Source organism: Cherax quadricarinatus, chromosome 55, assembly GCF_038502225.1.
Source record: "Cherax quadricarinatus isolate ZL_2023a chromosome 55, ASM3850222v1, whole genome shotgun sequence".
Classification (NCBI taxonomy): Eukaryota; Metazoa; Arthropoda; class Malacostraca; order Decapoda; family Parastacidae; genus Cherax; species Cherax quadricarinatus.
Window position 1 is genome coordinate 7786636 of NC_091346.1, and position 19211 is coordinate 7805846.

The window sequence follows — 19211 nt, forward strand, 5'->3', positions numbered from 1 at the left end:
TTTTATTAACACATGGGCCGTTTCCCACCAAGGCAGGGTGGCTGAAAAAGAAAAATTTTCGTCATCATTCACTCCATCACTGTCTTGCCAGAGGCATGCTTACACTACAGTTATAAAACTGCAACATTAACACCCCTCCTTCAGAGTGCCGGCACTGTACTTCCCATCTCCAGGACTCAAGTCCGGCCTGCCAGTTTCCCTGAATCCCTTCATAAATGTTACCTTACTCACACTCCAACAGCACGTCAAGTCCTAAAAACCGTTTGTCTCCATTCGCTCCTATCTAACACGCTCTCACACGCTTGCTGGAAGTCCAAGCCCCTCACACACAAAACCACCTTTACCCCCTCCCTCCAACCTTTCCGACCCCTAACCCGCCTTCCCTCCACTACAGATCTGTACACTCTTGAAATCATTCTATTTCGTTCCACCCTCTCTGCATGTCCAAACCATCTCAACAACCTCTCCTCAGCTCTCTGGATAATAGTTTTGGTAATCCCACAGCTCCTCCTAATCTCCAAACTGCGGATTCTCTGTATTATATTCATTCACACTACACATTGCCCTCAGACGTGACATCTCCACTGCCTCCAACTTTCTCCTTGTTGTAACATTCATAACCTGTACCTCACACCCATACATGAGCGTTGGTATAACTATACTCTCATACATTCCTCTCTTTGCTGTCATGGATAATTTTCTTTGTCTCAATAAACTCCTCAGTGCACCACTCACCTTTTTTCCCCCGTCAGTTCTATGAATTACCTCGTCTTTCGTAGACCCATCTGCTGACATGTCCACTCCCAAATATCTGAATACATCACCTCCTTCATACTCTCTCCCTCCAGTCTGATATTCAATCTTCTGTTACCTAATGTTTTTGCTATCCTTATCACCTTGCTCTTTCCTATATTCACATTTAATTTTCTTCTTTTACATACCCTACCAAACTCATCAACCAACCTCTGCAACTTCTCTTCAGACTCGCCCAAAAGCACAGTGTCATCAGCAAAGAGCAACTGTGACAACTCCCACTTTGTGTTAGATTCCTTATCTTTTAACCCCACACCTCTTGCCATCACCCAAGCATTCACTTCTCTTACAAGTCCATCTATAAATATGTTGAACAACCGTGGTGACATCACACATCCCTGTCTAAGGAATACAGTTACTGGGAAATAATCCCCCTCTCGCCTACATACTCTAACCTGAGCCTCACTATCCTCGTAAAGACTCTTCACTGCTTTCAGTAACTTGCCTCCTATTCCATACATTTGCAACAACTGCCACATTGCCTCACTATCCACCCTATCATACACCTTTTCCAAATGTATAAATGCCACAAAAACCTCTTTACCCTTATCTAAATATTGTTCACCTATATGTTTCACTGCAAACACTTGGTCTACACACCCCTACTCTTCCTAAAGTCTCCTTGTTCTTCTGCTATCCTACTCTGTCTTACTCTTAATTCTTTCAATAATAATTCTACCATACACTTTACCAGGTATTCTCAACAGACTTTTTTTTTTTTTATTTTTTTTAACAAGTCAGCCGTCTCCCACCGAGGCAGGGTGACCCAAAAAAGAAAGAAAATCCCCAAAAAAAGAAAATACTTTCATCATCATTCAACACTTTCACCTCACTCACACATAATCACTGTTTTTGCAGAAGTGCTCAGAACACAACAGTTTAGAAGCATATACCTATAAAGATACACAACATATCCCTCCAAACTGCTAATATCCCGAACCTCTCCTTTAGAGTACAGGCATTATACTTCCCATTTCCAGGACTCAAGTCTGGCTATATAAAAATAACCGGTTTCCCAGAATCCCTTCACTAAATATTACCCTGCTCACACTCCAACAGATCGTCAGGTCCCAAATACCATTCATCTCCATTCACTCCTATCTAACACACTCATGCACGCTTGCTGGAAGTCCAAGCCCCTCACCCACAACACCTCCTTTACCCCCTCCCTCCAACCTTTTCGAGGACGACCCCTACCCCGCCTTCCTTCCCCTACAGATTTATACGCTCTCTATGTCATTCTACTTTGATCCATTCTCTCTAAATGACCAAACCACCTCAACAAGCCCTCTTCAGCCCTCTGACTGATTCCTTTATTAGCTCCACACCTAATTTCCACACTCCGAATTTTCTGCATAATATTTACACCACACATTGCCCTTAGACAGGACATCTCCACTGTTTCCAACCGCCTCCTCGCTGCTGCATTCACAACCCAAGCTTCACACCCATATAAGAGTGTTGGTACTATTATACTTTCATACATTGCCTTCTTTGCCTCCATAGATAACGTTTTTTGTCTCCACATATACCTCAATGCACCACTCACCTTTTTTCCCTCATCAATTTTATCATTAACCTCATCCTTCATAAATCCATCCGCTGACACGTCAACTCCCAAGTATCTGAAAACATTCACTTCTTCCATACTCCTCCTCCCCAGTTTGATATCCAATTTCTCTTTATCTAAATCATTTGATACCCTCATCACCTTACTCTTTTCTATGTTCACTTTCCACTTTCTACCTTTACACACATTCCCAAACTCATCCACTAACCTTTGCTATTTTTCTTTAGAATCTCCCATAAGCACAGTATCATCAGCAAAAAGCAACTGTGTCAGTTCCCATTTTGTATTTGATTCCCCATAATTTAACCCTTAAACGGTCCAAACAGATCGACGTTCAAATTCGTAGTGCTACAAAAGTAGATCTACTTTTTTTTACATATTTTCAAATATAAAAAAAAATGTAGATAAAGGTTTTTTTACACATTTTCACATGTAAAACAAAAAAAAAAAAGATCTACATTTTTTTACATACTTTCAGATGTTGAAAAAATGTATATATACATTTGGACCATTTAAGGGTTAATCCCACCCCTCTCCCGAACACCCTAGCATTTACTTCTTTTACAACCCCATCTATAAATATATTAAACAACCATGGTGACATTACACATCCCTGTCTAAGACCTACTTTTACCGGGAAGTAGTCTCCCTCTCTTCTACACACCCTAACCTGAGCCTCACTATCCTCATAAAAACTCTTTACAGCATTTAGTAACTTACCTCCTATTCCATATAGTACTTGCAACATCTGCCACATTGCTCCCCTATCCACTCTGTCATATGCCTTTTCTAAATCCATAAATGCAGTAAAAACTTCCCTACCTTTATCTAAATACTGTTCACATATATGCCTCAATGTAAACACTTGATCTACACATCCCCTACCCACTCTGAAACCTCCTTGCTCATCCGCAATCCTACATTCTGTCTTACCTCTAATTCTTTCAATTATAACCCTACCGTATACTCAGTAAACTTATTCCTCTATAATTTTTACAATCTCTTTTGTCCCCCTTCCCTTTATATAAAGGGACTATACATGCTCTCTGCCAATCCCTTGGTACATTCCCCTCTTTCATACATTTATTAAACAAAAATACCAACCACTCCAACACTATATCCTCCCCTGCTTTTAATATTTCTGTCATGATCCCATCAGTTCCAGCTGCTTTACCCCCTTTCATTCTACGTAATGCCTCACGCACCTCCCCCACACTCACATCCTGTTCTTCTTCACTCCTAAAAGATGGTATACCTCCCTGGCCAGTGCATGAAATTACCGCTTCCTTTTCTTCGTCGACATTTAAAAGTTCCTCAAAATATTCTCGCCATCTACCCAAAACCTCCATCTCCCCATCTACTAACTCCCCTACTCTGTTTTTAACTGACAAATCCATTCGTTCTCTAGGCTTTCTTAACTTGTTTAACTCCAAAAATTTTTCTTATTTTCATTAAAATTCCTTGACAGTGCCTCTCCCACTCTATCATCTGCTCTCCTTTTGCACTCTCTCACCACTCTCTTCACCTTTCTTTTACTCTCCATATACTCTACTCTTCTTATAACACTTCTGCTTTGTAAAAACCTCTCATAAGCTAACTTTTTCTCTTTTATCACACCCTTTACTTCATCATCCCACCAATCACTCTTCATTCTTTCTGCACCCACTCTCCTATAACAACAAACTTCTGCCCCACATTCTAATACTGCATTTTTAAAACTATTCCAACCCTCTTCAACCCTTCCCCCCCACTACTCATACTTGCACCAGTCCACCTTTCTGCCAATACAGTGGACCCCCGCATAACGATGGCATCACATAGCGATTATTTCGCATACCGCTTACTTTAATCGCAAAATTTTTGCCGCGCATACCGATTAAAAACCCGCTCACCGATTTTCGTCCGAGACGCGTCCAATGTGCGCCCTCACCCAGCCTCACATGTGCCGCCCATGCCATTGTTTACCAGGCAGCCTCCGCGCTAACATCCAAGCATACACTCGGAATATTTCGTATTATTACAGTGTTTTCGGTGGTGTTTCTGGAAAATAAGTGACCATGGGCCCCAAGAAAGCTTCTAGTGCCAACCCTGTGGTAAAAAGGGTGAGAATTAGTATGGAAATTAAGAAAGATTTTGAAGGGTTTGGGGCTAACCCTGAGAAGCCTATGCCAGTTGTGGAATCCATTGTGCCTACTTCAAAGATTAAGGAAATGTGTGCACAGTGGGTTGAACTGCAAACCTTTATGGATGAAAATCACCCTGACACAGCTGTTGCAAGCCGTGCTGGTGACTATTTCAATGACAATGTTGTGGCCCATTTTAGACAAATCGTAAAGGAACGGGAGGTACAGAGCTCTATGGACAGATTTGTTGTGCGACAGAGGTCCAGTGACTCTCAAGCTGGTCCTAGTGGCATTAAAAGAAGAAGGGAAGTAACCCCGGAAAAGGACTTGCTACCTCAAGTCCTAATGGAAGGGGATTCCCCTTCTAAACAGTAAGAAGATAATGCTCTCCCCTCCTCCCATCCCATCAATCATCACCAGATCTTCAATAAAAGTAAGTGTCATGTAAGTGTGCATGCCTTTTTCAGTTTGTGTGTATTAAAATTAACATTTCATGTGGTAAAAAATTTTTTTTTTCATACTTTTGGGTGTCTTGCACGGATTAATTTTATTTCCATTATTTCTTATGGGGAAAATTCATTCACATAACGATTATTTCGCATAACAATTACCCCTCTTGCACGGATTAAAATCGTTAACCGGGGGTCCACTGTAGTTGCTTATATCTCACTCGAACTTCCTCCTCCCTTAGTTTATACACTTTCACCTCCCTCTTGCTTGTTGTTGCCATTTTCCTCTTTTCCCACCCACCTACCTCTTACTCTAACTGTAGCTACAACTAAATAATGATCTTATATATCAGTTGCCCCTCTATAAACGTGTACATCCTGGAGCCTACCCATCAACCTTTTATCCACCATTACATAATCTAACAAACTACTTTCATTACGTGTTATATCATACCTTGTATATTTATTTATCCTCTTCTTCATAAAATATGTATTACTTATTACCAAACCTCTTTCTACACATACCTCAATTAAAGGCTCCCCATTTTCATTTACCCCTGACACCCCAAAATTACTTACTACTCCCTCTACAACATTTTTGCCCACTTTAGCATTGAAATCCCCAACCACCATTACTCTCACACTTGGTTCAAAACTCCCCATGCATTCACTCAACATTTCCCAAAATCTCTCTCTCTCCTCTACACTTCTCTCTTCTCCAGGTGCATATACACTTACTATAACCCGCTTTTCACATCCAATCTTTATTTTACTCCACATAATCCTTGAATTAATACAGTTGTAGTCTCTCTTTTCCTGCCATAAGTTATCCTTCAACATTATTGCTACTCCTTCTTTAGCTCTAACTCTATTTGAAACCCCTGACCTAATCCCATTTATTCCTCTCCACTGAAACTCTCCCACCCCCTTCAGCTTTGTTTCACTTAAAGCCAGGACATCCAGCTTCTTCTCATTCATAACATACACAATCATCTCCTTTCTTATCATTTGCACAACGTCCACGCACATTCAGACTTTCCACTTTGACAATTTTCTTCTTATTCTTTTTAGTAATTATTACAGGAAAGGGGGTTACTAGCCCATTGTTCCCGGCATTTTAGTTGACTTTTACAACACGCATGGCTTACGGAGGAAAGATTCTTATTCCACTTCCCCATGGATATAAAAGGAAAAGCAAGAAGACCAAGAACTATTAAGATAAAATCCAAGAAAACTCAGATGAGTGTGTATAAATAAACATGTAAATGTATATGTAGTGTGACCTAAGTGTAAGTAGAAGTAACAAGACGTACCTGTAATCTTGCATATTTATGAGACAGACAAAAGACACCAGCAGTCCTACCATCATGTAAAACAATTACAGGCTTTCATTTCACACTCACTTGGCAGGACGGTAGTACCCCCCTGGGTGGTTGCTGTCTACCAACAGACTTATTCCCTTATAAATTTTGTACTCTTTTGTCCCCTTTGACTTTATACAAAGGAACTCTGTTTGCTCTTTGCCAGTCTCTAGGTACCTTACCCTCTTCCATACATTTATTAAATAAAAACACCAACCAGTCCAAAACTATATCCCCACCTGCTTATAACATTTCTATCTTTATCCCATCAATCCCAGCTGCTTTACCCCCTTTCATTCTACCCACTGCCCCATGCACTTTCCCCACACTCACAGCTGGTTCTTTCTTACTCCTATTAGATGTTATTCCTCCTTGTCCTATACACGAAATCACAGCTTCCCTATCTTCATCAACATTTAACAATTTCTCAAAATAAACCCTCCATCTTCCTGATACCTCTAACTCTCCATTTAATAACTCTCCTCTCCTATTTTTAACTAACATATCCATTTGTTCCCTAGGCTTTCTCAGCTTATTAATCTCACTCCCAAACTTTTTCTTATTTTCAACAAAATTTTTTGATAAAATCTCACCCACTCTCTCATTTGCTCTCTTTTTACATTGCTTCACCACTCTCTTAGCCTCTCTCTTTTTCTCTCCATAAACTCCTCCCTCCTTGCATCACTTCTACTATGTAAAAACCTCTCATATGCTAACTTTTTCTCACTTACTACTCTCTTTACATCAACAGTCCACCAGTTGCTCTTCTTCCCTCCCATACCTACTTTCTTGTAACCACAAACTTCTGCTGGACACACTAACATTATACAGTGGATCCCCACCTTACGATCAGCTCCCAACTTGACCAATTATGTAAGTGTATTTTTGTAAGTGCTTTTGTACGTGTATTTTTGGGGGTCTGAAACGGACTAATCTAATTCACAATATTCCTTATGGGAACAAATTCGGTCTCTAATGGCACCCGAACAGACTTCTGGAATGAAATAATATTGTAAGGCGGTGGTCCACTGTATTCTTAAACTTACCCCATAAATCTTCTACCCCATTGCCTATACTCACACTATCCCATCTGTCCTCTAACAGTTGTTTATATCTTACCCTATCTGCCTCCTCCTTTAGTTTATAAACCTTCACCTCTCTCTTACTTGCTGCTTCCAATTTCCTTGTAACCCATCTACCTTTTACTCTTACTGTAGGTATAACTAAAAATTGATCTGATATATCTGTGGCCCCTCTATAAACATGTACATCCTGAAGTCTACCCAACAGTCCTTTATCTACCAATATGTAGTCCAACAAACTACTGTCATTATGCCCTATGTCATATCTTGTACGTTTACTTATTTATCCTCTTTTTCTTAAAATATGTGTTACCTATAACCAAACCCCTTTCTATACAAAGTTCAATCAAATGCTCCCCATTATCATTTACTCCTGGCACCCCAAACTTACCTACCACACCCTCTCTAAAAGCTTCTCCTACTTTGGTATTTAGGTCCCTTACCACAATTACTCTCTCACTTGGCTCTAACGCTCCTATACACTCGCTTAACATCTCCCAAAACCTTTCTCTCTATTTTATGGTTCACCTCCTCTTTAATAGACTCAATCTTCTGACCTTTCCACTCCTAAATATCTAAATACATCCACTTCCTCAATATTTTCTCCCTTTTGTGTGGTATTCAGTCTGTCATTGCCTAAACTTTTTGTTATCCTCATCACCCTGGTCAGTTCACTTCATTCACTCTCAGATAAGAACCTTTGAGGGGATAAGTGGAAAGTGGATATAAGAAAGGTCAGAGTAGGAAAGAGCCAAGGCTAGACACAGCTGCAAGGCCATGTGTAGCAGCTGCAGCTTTAGCTTTTTACAATTCGTGACAGGTTAGAGATGGGGTTTGAGGACCAGCAGGGATGTGGCAGACACCAGAAAAATGATACATGCAAGGCATCGAGACACTCAGCAGGGATATGGCTGGGAATGGGGTATGGTTTGGGATTAGGTCAGGAAAGTGTTGGTGGTAGAGATGGACTATACTAAAGGTGTACTCACTTTGCTCTTTTCTAAGTTAACTTTTAATTTCCTTCTTTTACACACGTACCCTTCCAATTTGTCACCAACCCTTGTAACTTGTCTTCAGAATTCCCTAAAAGGACTGTGTCATCAGTAAAGAACAACTGGTTTAATTCCCACTTTGTATCAGACCCAATGTCATTCAATCCCACACCCTCCCAATGCCCAAGAATTCACTTCTTTCACAACCCCTCCTATAAATATGTTAAACCATTATGGTGGGATCATGCATCTCTCTAAGTCCTAATTTCGCTGGGAAATAGCCTCCTTTTCCTTCTACATACCTTAACTTGCACCTCACTCTGTATAAAAACTCTTAACTGCTTTTAGTAACCTACTTCTTATTAAATACATTTTCAACATGGCTTCCCGACCCACCCTATCATATGTCTTTTCCAAATATATTAATGTAACAAACAGCTCTTTACCTTTATCTAAGTACTGATCATGTATATGCTTCAGTGTAAACACTTGCTTTACACATTCCCTATCCTTCCTAAGTTCATTTTTTTTAACACGTTGGCCATTTCCCACCGAGGCAGGGTGACCCAAAAAGAAAGAAAAACCCAAAAAGAAGGAAAATACTTTCATCATCATTTAAATTTTTAAGACAACAGCTGTCTCCCACCAAGGTCACCCTTGGGACTTTAATGGGAGGCAGCTGGTGTGTTAAAAAATAATAATAAAAATAATAATAACCCACAAAGATAATATATGGTAATCTTAGTCTATCCATAACTGTATCACATCAAGGACAAACTAAAATGTTGTCTAGTTTCGTCTCCAGCCACAGTATTGTGACTTTTATTCTTCACTAGTCTCAGATTAATTTTTGTTATACTCCAGGCAAGACTCTTGTTGCTGAGTTGTTGCTGCTAAAGAGAGTGGCGGAAAGTGGACGCAAAGGAGTTTTCATCCTTCCTTTCGTATCAGTGGCACGGGAGAAGATGTACTACCTTCAGGTTAGTGTAATATTGTTATTCTGTAGTGGTGTACTACCTTTAAAGTTAGTGTAATTTTATTGTTCTCTTGTGTTAATGAATGTAATTGGTATGAAACAGAAATTGGATAAATGCTTTGCATTCTGGCAGTATTGTTGGGATTTTTTTTTGTCTCATGAACATGTAAGATAGCAGATAAATGAAATCAAGTCAGATTTTATTTCCTAGAATTACAGTGTGTTAATTCAGTTCTAGGATTACATCTTATGTATTTGAAGGGAACTGTTTTATTATGATAAGCATTGTGGCCAGATTAACATAAATGCTGTACTTACAACATGATAAGTTCTGTACATAACAGTGGGGTTTAGATTATAATTATGAGGTAGCATTGAAATAAGTTAGTGATATAAGATTCATTTGACATAGTAAATGATTATGATTGGTACATATTAAATATTTAATAAAGTTCAAGAAATTTGTAACACTGTGAAGCTATTGGAAGATAAAAAAAAAAATCTTTTTGTGATCCTTCAGGTAGGACAGGGATGTGTAATGTCACCATGGTTATTTTATATATTTATAGATGGGGTTGTAAAAGAAGTAAATGCTTGGGTGTTCGGGAGAGGGGTGGGATTAAATTATGGGGAATTAAATACAAAATGGGAAGTGGCAAAGTAACTTTTTGCTGATGATATTGTGCTTATGGGAGATTCTAAAGAAAAATTGCAAAGGTTAGTGGACGAATTTGGGAGTGTTTAAAGGTAGAAAGTTGAAAGTGAACATAGAAAAGAGTAAGGTGATGAGAGTATCAAATGATTTAGATAAAGAAAAATTGGATATCAAATTGGGGAGGAGGAGTATGGAAGAAGTGAATGTTTTCAGATATTTGGGAGTTGACGTGTCAGCGGATAGATTTATGAAGGATGAGGTTAATCATAGAATTGATGAAGGAAAAAAGGTGAGTGGTGCATTGAGGTGTATGTGGAGGCAAAAAATATTATCTATGGAGGCAAAGAAGGGAATGTATGAAAGTATAGTAGTACCAACACTCTTATATGGATGTGAAGCTTGGGTGGTAAATGCTGCAGCGAGGAGGCGGTTAGAGGCAGTGGAGATGTCCTGTTTAAGTGTGGTGTAAATATTAGGCAGAAAATTCGGAGTGTGGAAATTAGGAGAAGGAGTGGAGTTAATAAAAGTATTAGTCAGAGGGCTGAAGAGGGTTTGTTGAGGTGGTTTGGTCATTTATAGAGAATGGATCAAAGTAGAATGACATGGAGAGCGTATAAATCTGAAGGGTAAGGAAGGGCGGGTGGGGGTCGTCCTCGAAAAGGTTGGAGGGAGGGGGTAAAGGAGTTGTTGTGGGTGAGGGGTTTGGACTTTCAGCAAGCGTGTGTGAGCGTGTTAGATAGGAGTGAATGGAGACAAATGGTATTTGGGACCTGACGATCTGTTGGAGTGTGAGCAGGGTAATATTTAGTGAAGGGATTCAGGGAAGCCGGTTATTTTATATAACTGGACTTGAGTCCTGGAAATGGGAAGTACAATGCCTGCACTCTAAAGAAGGGGTTTGGGATATTGGCAGTTTGGAGGGATATATTGTGTATTTTTATACATATATACTTCTAAACTGTTGTATTCTGGGCACCTCTGCAAAAACAGTGATTGTGTGTGAGTGAGGTGAAAGTGTTGAATGATGATGAAAGTATTTTCTTTTTGGAGATTTTCTTTCTTTTTTGGGTCACCCTGCCTCAGTGGGAGACGGCCGACTTGTTGAAAAAAAAAAAATGTATTAGTATACATATATACAGTAGATTATTTTTCTTTGAAGTGTATGCAAATTTTATAATGAAAGTTCATGATAAATATGATTAGCTTGTTCTTATATAAGTATTGCTGTCAGAGAATGCAACACAGTGTTGAGGTCCATTTCATATTTAATCTGATCATTGTTAAACAAATATCATTCATTAACTATGAATGATATTTCATTAACTTTATTTTATGTAAAGTAAAAGGACACAAGTGCAACTAATGTGACATTTTTATTGTGGGAACGTTTCGCTCTTCAGGAGCTTTGTCAAGCCGTTACATAACGGCTTGACAAAGCTCCTGGAGAGCGAAACGTTGCCACAATAAAAATGTCACATTAGTTGCACTTGTGTCCTTTTACTTTACATATTGTCAGTAATTTTACCAACATTATTTCAACTTTATTTTAGGTACTCTGTTACCGACAAACAATAGATACCTTTAAAATCATATGTAGATTAGTCATCTCTTGCACCTCGGGTTCTGAAAGATTCATGAAATTGTAATGTGATTGAAAACAAACCACAAAACGAGTGGGGTTTGAACCCATGGCAGGTAAGTAATACTGGCCTGAGTTTTATGACTCACTTGCCATGAGTTCAAACCCCACCCATTCCATGGTTTTTTCTGAGAGATTGTCTAACAAGAAGTTTCCCAAAGTACAGTCCCCTCGTTGATTGTTTTTTTTTTTTTTTTTTTTTTTTCAACAAGTCGGCCGTCTCCCACTGAGGCAGGGTGACCCAAAAAAGAAAGAAAATCCCCAAAAAGAAAATACTTTCATCATCATTCAACACTTTCACCACACTCGCACATTATCACTGTTTTTGCAGAGGTGCTCAGAATACAACAGTCTAGAAGCATACACATATAAAGATACACAACATATCCCTCCAAACTGCCAATATCCCAAACCCCTCCTTTAAAGTGCAGGCATTGTACTTCCCATTTCCAGGACTCAAGTCCAACTATATGAAAATAACCGGTTTCCCTGAATCCCTTCACTAAATATTACCCTGCTCACACTCCAACAGATCGTCAGGTCCCAAGTACCATTCGTCTCCATTCACTCCTATCTAACACGCTCACGCACGCTTGCTGGAAGTCCAAGCCCCTTACCCACAAAACCTCCTTTACCCCCTCTCTCCAACCCTTTCGAGGACGACCCCTACCCCGCCTTCCTTCCCCTATAGATTTATATGCTTTCCATGTCATTCTACTTTGATCCATTCTCTTTAAATGACCAAACCACCTCAACAACCCCTCTTCTGCCCTCTGACTAATACTTTTATTAACTCCACACCTTCTCCTAATTTCCACACTCCGAATTTTCTTCATAATATTTACACCACACATTGCCCTTAAACAGGACATCTCCACTGCCTCCAACCGTCTCCTCGCTGCTGCATTTACCACCCAAGCTTCACACCCATATAAGAGTGTTGGTACTACTATACTTTCATACATTCCCTTCTTTGCCTCCATAGATAACGTTTTTTGACTCCACATATACCTCAATGCACCACTCACCTTTTTTCCCTCATCAATTCTATGATTAACCTCATCCTTCATAAATCCATCCGCCGACACGTCAACTCCCAAGTATCTGAAAACATTCACTTCTTCCATACTCCTCCTCCCCAATTTGATATCCAATTTTTCTTTATCTAAATCATTTGACACCCTCATCACCTTACTCTTTTCTATGTTCACTTTCAACTTTCTACCTTTACACACATTCCCAAACTCATCCACTAACCTTTGCAATTTTTCTTTAGAATCTCCCATAAGCACAGTATCATCAGCAAAAAGTAACTGTGTCAATTCCCATTTTGAATTTGATTCCCCATAATTTAATCCCACCCCTCTCCCAAACACCCTAGCATTTACTTCCTTTACAACCCCATCTATAAATATATTAAACAACCATGGTGACATTACACATCCCTGTCTAAGACCTACTTTTACCGGGAAGTAGTCTCCCTCTCTTCTACTCACCCTAACCTGAGCCTCACTGGGATACTCTTCACATATTCAGCATGCACTGCTTTACATGGAAATATTTAATATGGATGGGCACTTAATACTAGTGGCTTTTTGTTTTTTCCTAACAGAAAATGTTTGGTATTGCTGGTATACGTGTCGAGGGTTTTATGGGGTCTCACAATCCCCCTGGAGGCCTGAAAGCTACAGATATTGCAGTTTGTACTATTGAAAAAGCTAATAATCTTGTGAACAGGTACAGTATGACTGAAGTCTGCTTAGATGTGAGTTCTCTTCCAGCATTGATAACAGATCTCTCTGTTGCCAGTTGTTTCTACAGATTAAAAATATTGTATTGATGTTTATAAGTAATTGCAGTGTTTTCCATTAAAGAAATAATAATGGCTATATAATTAAACAGTGAGTTAAAGAAATAATAATGGTTGAGGCTCTGCCTGAGCTGTCTTACAGGATGAATGAAGATAAAGTGTAGTAATGAGCTGTTACAAATTAACATGGTTTTCATCATATGGTCTTTAAAAAAATTAGGATGTGAATAAAGTTAACATTTAAATACAGTAATAATACAGAGTATTACTCTAGCTTACAAAATAAATTTATAATTTTTTAGATTAATGGAGGATAAGCGTCTGAATGAGCTCAGCATAATTGTAGTGGACGAGTTACACATGCTGGGTGACTCTCACCGAGGATACCTTCTGGAACTACTCCTCACTAAGGTCATGTTTGTGTCCACTCACTGCAGTCTCACCAAGAAGGTACTGTAATATTTTACATAATTAACTTATAGTATTTGTTAGAATAAATATGTAGATGTGTCTTTTAGGATCCATACCTGAGTCTGTTAAAGCTGTGATATGTTTATCCATGCCTCATTTTGTACATGTAATGCCTCTCCCTTTTGTCTAATTCCATCATATTATTTAACCCTTTCAGGGTCCAGAGGCCAATTTTCAAAGTGTGCACCAGGGTCCAAGAATTTAAAAAAAAAATTTTTGTTATTTTTTCTTATGAAATGGTAAAGAATCTTTTTCTAAAGGTAATAAAACAAAAAGTACGATATTTGATGGAAAATTGACGAAATTATGGTCGCGAATTTTGATGTGTCAGCGATATTTATGAATCGGCGATTTTGCCGACTTTGACTCCCATTTTAGGCCAATTACATTATTCCAGTCGACCAAATTCTTAGCTATTTCACTGGTATTACTTCTATTCTATCGATTGAGCACAAGAAATCGCCCAGTCAACTGTTTCAACTTCAAAATAAAGTGATCGGAAATTGGTAATTTAGCCAATTTAACACAAAGTTCAAAATATTCCAATTTTAAAATAGGGTCCAGAGTAAACAATGCAGGCATTCCTGGCACTAAACTAACATTTGCTCTCTTCATTAGTTATGTTTTCAGGCTTTACAAATGAATTCCATTTTGATTTTTTATTCGCATAATGAATTTTTATTCACACCAAAAAATAGAAGATTTACTGTTATGCAATATTGTAGTAATTATATAAATATCATCACCACATTTGTGAATGTATATTAGACCCACCAGCTGCCGTGTATTAGACGTGTGAGGTCGTTTGTTTAATCTTGAACATCGGCAAAAATTTAACATTTTCACTAATTTGAGCTCAGTTTCAAGACATTTCCAGTACTAAAACCAATCAAAATCATCTATATTTTGTAATATATCTTCCATTCTATCAGATGAGACCAAGAAATCGCAATACAACTATAAAAAACATACAAAAAAGCACTGCAAAGTCGCTCTTTTAATCGAAAATTACTGTCTCAGTTTTTTCTCTCATTATACGCTGTGTGCTGCAGGATTTGTTTTATGTGGTGCACACATACCACATAGATGTATTATCTCATATCTAGGCCCATATGTACCACTCACAGCTTATTAGAGTGAGCTGAGCTCATGGCGTAGATCTACTGTTTGGACCCTCAACGTAAGGCCGTAGATCTACGGCACGGACCCTGAAAGGGTTAATAGCAATGCAATATAAATTTCACTAATGGGGATCTTATAAAATTCTGGTTAACGTTTCAATTTTTGGGAGCAAGGGGATAGTAACCCCTTTCCCTGTATACATTACTACATTTTATTTATTTTTATTATCACACTGGCTGATTCCCACCAAGGCAGGGTGTCCCGAAAAAGAAAAACTTTCACCATCATTCACTCCATCACTGTCTTGCCAGAAGGGTGCTTTACACTACAGTTTTTAAACTGCAACATTAACACCCCTCCTTCAGAGTGCAGGCACTGTACTTTCCATCTCCAGGACTCAAGTCCGGCCTGCCGGTTTCCCTGAACCCCTTCATAAATGTTACTTTGCTCACACTCCAACAGCACGTCAAGTATTAAAAACCATTTGTCTCCATTCACTCCTATCAAACACGCTCACGCATGCCTGCTTGAAGTCCAAGCCCCTCGCACACAAAACCTCCTTTACCCCCTCCCTCCAACCTTTCCTAGGCCGACCCCTACCCCGCCTTCCTTCCACTACAGACTGATACACTCTTGAAGTTATTCTGTTTCGCTCCATTCTCTCCACATGTCCGAACCACCTCAACAACCCTTCCTCAGCCCTCTGGACAACAGTTTTGGTAATCCCGCACCTCCTCCTAACTTCCAAACTACGAATTCTCTGCATTATATTCACACCACACATTGCTCTCAGACATGACATTTCCACTGCCTCCAGCCTTCTCCTTGCTGCAACATTCATCACCCATGCTTCACACCCTTATAAAAGCGTTGGTAAAACTATACTCTCATACATTCCCCTCTTTGCCTCCAAGGACAAAGTTCTTTGTCTCCACAGACTCCTAAGTGCACCACTCACCCTTTTCCCCTCATCAATTCTATGATTCACCTCATCTTTCATAGACCCATCCGCTGACACGTCCACTCCCAAATATCTGAATACATTCACCTCCTCCATACTCTCTCCCTCCAATCTGATATCCAATCTTTCATCACCTAATCTTTTTGTTATCCTCATAACCTTACTCTTTCCTGTATTCACTTTCAATTTTCTTCTTTTGCACACCCTACCAAATTCATCCACCAATCTCTGCAACTTCTCTTCAGAATCTCCCAAGAGCACAGTGTCATCAGCAAAGAGCAACTGTGACAACTCCCACTTTATGTGTGATTCTTTATCTTTTAACTCCACGCCTCTTGCCAAGACCCTCGCATTTACTTCTCTTACAACCCCATCTATAAATATATTAAACAACCACGGTGATATCACACATCCTTGTCTAAGGCCTACTTTTACTGGGAAATAATTTCCCTCTTTCCTACATACTCTAACTTGAGCCTCACTATCCTCGTAAAAACTCTTCACTGCTTTCAGTATCCTACCTCCTACACCATACACCTGCAACATCTGCCACATTGCCCCCCTATCCACCCTGTCATACGCCTTTTCCAAATCCATAAATGCCACAAAGACCTCTTTAGCCTTATGTAAATACTGTTCACTTATATGTTTCACTGTAAACACCTGGTCCACACACCCCCTACCTTTCCTAAAGCCTCCTTGTTCATCTGCTATCCTATTCTCCGTCTTACTCTTAATTCTTTCAATAATAACTCTACCATACACTTTGCCAGGTATACTCAACAGACTTCTTTCTTTCAACACACCGGCCGTATCCCACCGAGGCGGGGTGGCCCAAAATGAAAAACGAAAGTTTCTCCTTTTACATTTAGTAATATATACAGGAGAAGAGGTTACTAGCCCCTTGCTCCCGGCATTTTAGTCGCCTCTTACAACACGCATGGCTTACGGAGGAAGAATTCTGTTCCACTTCCCCATGGAGATAAGAGGAAATAAACAAGAATAAGAACTAGAAAGAAAATAGAAGAAAACCCAGAGGGGTGTGTATATATGTGCTTGTACATGTATGTGTAGTGTGACCTAAGTGTAAGTAGAAGTAGCAAGACGTACCTGAAATCTTGCATGTTCATGAGACAGAAAAAAGGACACCAGCAATCCTACCATCATGTAAAACAATTACAGGCTTTCGTTTTACACTCACTTGGCAGGACGGTAGTACCTCCCTGGGTGGTTGCTGTCTACCAACCTACTACCTAGACTCATCAGACTTATCCCCCTATAATTTTTGCACTCTCTTTTATCCCCTTTGCCTTTATACAAAGGAACTATGCATGCTCTCTGCCAGTCCCTAGGTACCTTACCCTCTTCCATACATTTATTAAATAATTGCACCAACCACTCCAAAACTATATCCCCACCTGCTTTTAACATTTCAATCTTTATCCCATCAATCCCGGCTGCCTTACCCCCTTTCATTTTACCTACTGCCTCACGAACTTCCCCCACACTCACAACTGGCTCTTCCTCACTCCTACAAGATGTTGTTCCTCCTTGCCCTATACACGAAATCACAGCTTCCCTATCTTCATCAACATTTAACAATTCCTCAAAATATTCCCTCCATCTTCCCAATACCTCTAACTCTCCATTTAATAACTCTCCTATTTTTAACTGACAAATCCATTTGTTCTCTAGGCTTTCTTAACTTGTTAATCTCACTCCAAAACTTTTTCTTATTTTCAACAAAATTTGTTGATAACATCTCACCCACTCTCTCATTTGCTCTCTTTTTACATTGCTTCACCACTCTCTTAACCTCTCTCTTTTTCTCCATATACTCTTCCCTCCTTGCATCACTTCTACTTTGTAAAAACTTCTCATATGCTAACTTTTTCTCCCTTACTACTCTCTTCACATCATCATTCCACCAATCGCTCCTCTTCCCTCCCGCACCCACTTTCCTGTAACCACAAACTTCTGCTGAACACTCTAACACTACATTTTTAAACCTACCCCATACCTCTTCGACCCCATTGCCTATGCTCTCATTAGCCCATCTATCCTCCAATAGCTGTTTATATCTTACCCTAACTGCCTCCTCTTTTAGTTTATAAACCTTCACCTCTCTCTACCCTGAGGCTTCTGTTCTCCTTGTATCCCATCTACCTTTTACTCTCAGTGTAGCTACAACTAAAAAGTGATCTGATATATCTGTGGCCCCTCTATAAACATGTACATCCTGAAGTCTACTCAACAGTCTTTTATCTACCAATACATAATCCAAGAAACTACTGTCATTTCACCCTACATCATATCTTGTATACTTATTTATCCTCTTTTTCTTAAAATATGTATTACCTATAACTAAACCCCTTTCTATACAAAGTTCAATCAAAGGGCTCCCATTATCATTTACACCTGGCACCCCAAACTTACCTACCACACCCTCTCTAAAAGTTTCTCCTACTTTAGCATTCAGGTCCCCTACCACAATTACTCTCTCACTTGGTTCAAAGGCTCCTATACATTCACTTAACATCTCCCAAAATCTCTCTCTCTCTCCTCTGCATTCCTCTCTTCTCCAGGTGCATACACGCTTATTATGACCCACTTCTCGCATCCAACCTTTACTTTAATCCACATAATTCTTGAATTTACACATTCATATTCTCTTTTCTCCTTCCATAACTGATCATTCAACATTACTGCTACTCCTTCCTTTGCTCTAACTCTCTCAGATACTCCAGATTTAATCCCATTTATTTCCCCCCACCGAAACTCCCCTACCCCCTTCAGCTTTGTTTCGCTTAGGGCCAGGACATCCAACTTCTTTTCATTCATAACATCAGCAGTCATTTGTTTCTTGTCATCCGCACTACATCCACGCACATTTAAGCATCCCAGTTTTATAAAGTTTTTCTTCTCTTTTTTAGTAAATGTCTACAGGAGAAGGGGTTACTAGCCCATTGCTCCCGGCATTTTAGTCGCCTCATACGACACGCATGGCTTACGGAGGAAAGATTCTTTTCCACTTCCCCATGGACAATAGAAGAAATAAAGAGGAACAAGAGCTATTTAGAAAAAGGAGAAAACCTAGATGTATGTATATATACAGTGGACCCCCGCATAACGATTACCTCCGATTGCGACCAATTATGTAAGTGTATTTATGTAAGTGCGTTTGTAC

At 39.4% G+C, this 19211-nt stretch overlaps 1 protein-coding gene across 3 annotated transcripts in view; it reads left to right on the forward strand.

Moving 5' to 3' along the window:
* Positions 1-19211, forward strand: part of PolQ (DNA polymerase theta) — a 270991-nt gene that overhangs the window by 38467 nt on the left and 213313 nt on the right. For all 3 annotated transcript variants that reach the window (XM_070096805.1, XM_070096803.1, XM_070096804.1), the window contains exons 6-8: positions 9255-9370; positions 13273-13397; positions 13773-13920. In XM_070096805.1, coding sequence (XP_069952906.1) covers positions 9255-9370; positions 13273-13397; positions 13773-13920 — 389 coding nt within the window. The remainder of the gene's footprint in view (positions 1-9254; positions 9371-13272; positions 13398-13772; positions 13921-19211) is intronic.